General features: G+C 24.3%; 1 protein-coding gene across 1 annotated transcript, besides 2 other annotated features; it reads right to left on the bottom strand.

Moving 5' to 3' along the window:
- Positions 1-75: 75 nt before the first annotated feature.
- Positions 76-942, bottom strand: EDI_131690 (galactose-inhibitable lectin 35 kDa subunit precursor, putative; the record flags this gene model as incomplete). Its single annotated transcript, XM_001734440.1, has 1 exon — positions 76-942. One exon carries the CDS (start codon positions 940-942, stop codon positions 76-78), a length of 867 nt encoding a protein of 288 aa, XP_001734492.1.
- Positions 943-1,222: 280 nt separating this feature from the next.
- Positions 1,223-1,246: a sequence feature (AT_rich).
- Positions 1,247-1,377: 131 nt separating this feature from the next.
- Positions 1,378-3,064: a repeat region.
- Positions 3,065-3,068: the final 4 nt, after the last annotated feature.

Here is a 3,068-nt window from a genome sequence, read left to right as displayed (position 1 = left end):
TTATCATTAATTTATTTGAAACAAATCTTTCTTCTTATTATTAAAACAAAACAAAAATAACTTAATATCAGAAAGTTAGGCAAAAACTGGAATAAATATCTGTCTTGATTCTGTTGCACTACATCTTGAAGCTGTGATTTGGTACCCATTGGTAAGTGTCTTGAGGTGTTGATTTCCAGTCCATACAGATCTACCATCAGATGCTTTTTTGGCTTGATAACAAAGGTCAAGATCAAGTCGATAAGGAAGATAGAAATGTCTTTTATATGTAGGCCATTCAAGAGTTTTTTTAACCCATCTTCCACCCTGATTGTATTCAATAGTTGAATGATATTCAGCATACCATTCATTTGGATATGGATGGACATAAACAAAACGTTGATTTTGAGTACCTGGTGCGTCTGATAATGGTGGATTTTTGGACCAAATAATAAGAGTTGATCCTTCATTTGCTCCTCCTCTAATATCATGTACTCTTTTTGGCATTGAATAGCATGTATACATTCTATATGGTGCAAATTCAAAGAATTGAAGTTCATTTCCTTGTTTCAATGGTCTTAATAGAATGTTTTGTTCATAATTTCCATTAGGGTATCTAACTGATCTTTTATCATCAAACTCCATATCCATAACATATCTGGTATCACCATTTATATCGTCTGCATCAGTAAATTGCCTTTGTGTTTTATAATTGTAATCAGAAGCAAAAATAACTCTACAACATGTTTTACACTTAGCACGAACATAATTTTCTTGATTTGCACTGAAAACACCATTTTCAGCAAATCTTTGAATTTGATAACTGTTTACATCACTTGTAAATTCTGAATTAAAATTTGTATTATAATTATTCATTCCATAAGGATAGTTAGTAGAAAATTGATCTCTGTTATCAGAGGTCTTACCAATAGAATAAACTATCAATAAGAATAATGCAATCATTGATAATAATTTAGATGCATCAAAAGTTTAAGAAAATCCTAAGTATTTTTAGTGTAATATCTTTAACTTTGATTCTAACAACAGTCAGACTTAATAATCTATTTTAAAAAATAACACATCACTTTTTTATGAGAACACTTGTTGAATATAAAAATAGTCTAACTGAATTAGTCCAGATGATACTGTACCTCTTCTTAATCATTTAACCAGAGCAAGTAATAAAATAATAAGTATTGATTGAATGACAGGATTTAAATATTCATTACAAAAACATAACTTCATTATTTTTTAATATAAATTAAAACAACATCAGAATACCATTCTTTGTTTAGAATTTCTTCGCTACTATATTATAATTAAATACAAAAGAATATGGATTCTTTTCACCTAGATTATGAATAGCGATAGTTTTCGTTTCAATTATCTCATTACATAAAAAATATCAAATAATAGATATATCCACAATTTGATTTTATGATTATTGAGAAGTGATTATTTCAGTGTTTCAATATGGTCTATTTCTACAATAGAATTCATTTCTAACATATGAGAATTAGAAGGTTCCTCATCTAATGTACTTTCAGTGTTGAATATGTAAAATATTAAGTATTTCATGTTTTTAATAATGATTGTTCGTAGTATTTTGGGGAAGTCAATTTGTAATTTTAGTATTTTTAATCTTCTTACTGTTTCTTTATTATTTTATTGTTAATATTACATGTATTATTTCTACATAAATTAATTCTCTACTTTGTCTTAACTTCTCTTGTAGTTCTTTGTATTTATTTATTTTGTAAATATAATTTAATTCATTATTTCTATCTTAATATATATCAACATCATTAATATATCATTTTTTTTCTTTGATGATTTGATAATATATATCTGATATTCTAGCATTAAACGAATGGTCACTAACTAATAAATCTTTATTGTAATTTATAACCATTTCATTATTATTAATACATTTATGTTGTGCATTAAAATCTATTTCATCAATTTCATTAAAATGGGTAATTAATATATGTTTATATATTTGTTTACATACATTTCATGTTTTGATATTTGATTCTTCTTCATTACATGACATCATAACAAAATGTGGCTAATAGATAAAATTGTGATATAACAATGTTTACAATAAATTAAAGCATCACAATTGAGTATTTTAGATTTAATACTCAAGTCATAGTTACTCCTTCTTGCATTTTTATTACTTGGAGGAATGCATTTCTTTTTATATTTAATGACCACCATGTGGTTACTGATAATTTCATATTATTAAATATACAATTTACATTTCTTATATATTCACTACATTTCTTTTCTTTCATTTAAATATCTTTCATTTAATTTATTTGTTACAAATTCAAATACATTGTTTATATCATGTTTTATTTCATTTATTTGTATTATATTCATTCATTGAAATTAATTTTCTTACCAAATACATTCTTCATTCTTTTAATTATTCCATTTGGATTCTCTTTTACTGTTTCTATCATTTCTCATATTTCTGTATTTGATATTTATATTTTAAATATATTCTTAATAATTCATTACCACATTCATCTCGTGCTGACATTAATCACATTCCTAATTCATTTATTGTAACATATAATCTACTTTTATTGATATTTCTACTGTATAGTTGGAATTGTATCAATGACTTTCTTATTTGTTTATCTATATTCTCAAACTCACCAAGTTTCCATTTGATAATACAGAATTAATATCTTAATTTTGAGATTATATCATTATTAATTTTTCTTATTGTATTGAGGCTGCTATATTTCATATTATTTAATGATGATAGAATAGAAGATACATCATTTAATATTCTTGTATAATATTTATTAATATTTATTTTATCTCATATTTCAATACCAAGATATTTATAATGATTATCATTAGTTACTCTTGATAATTCAGCTAATTCTCAATTTTATCTGATTATTGATATTATTCATTATCACACTCTTTTCTACATTTATTTTTAATCCTATTCTATTAAATATTTCTTTTGTTAATTTGTTGGCTTTTTCCATTTCTTCGAGGCTGTTAGTTATTATATTTAAATCATCAATATATATATGTGGTTTAACTGTACTTGTTTCTCTCCATCA

Source organism: Entamoeba dispar, genomic scaffold, assembly GCF_000209125.1.
Source record: "Entamoeba dispar SAW760 scf_1105229458285 genomic scaffold, whole genome shotgun sequence".
Lineage (NCBI taxonomy): Eukaryota > Evosea > Mastigamoebida > Endamoebidae > Entamoeba > Entamoeba dispar.
This window is presented reverse-complemented; position numbering and strand designations above follow the sequence as displayed.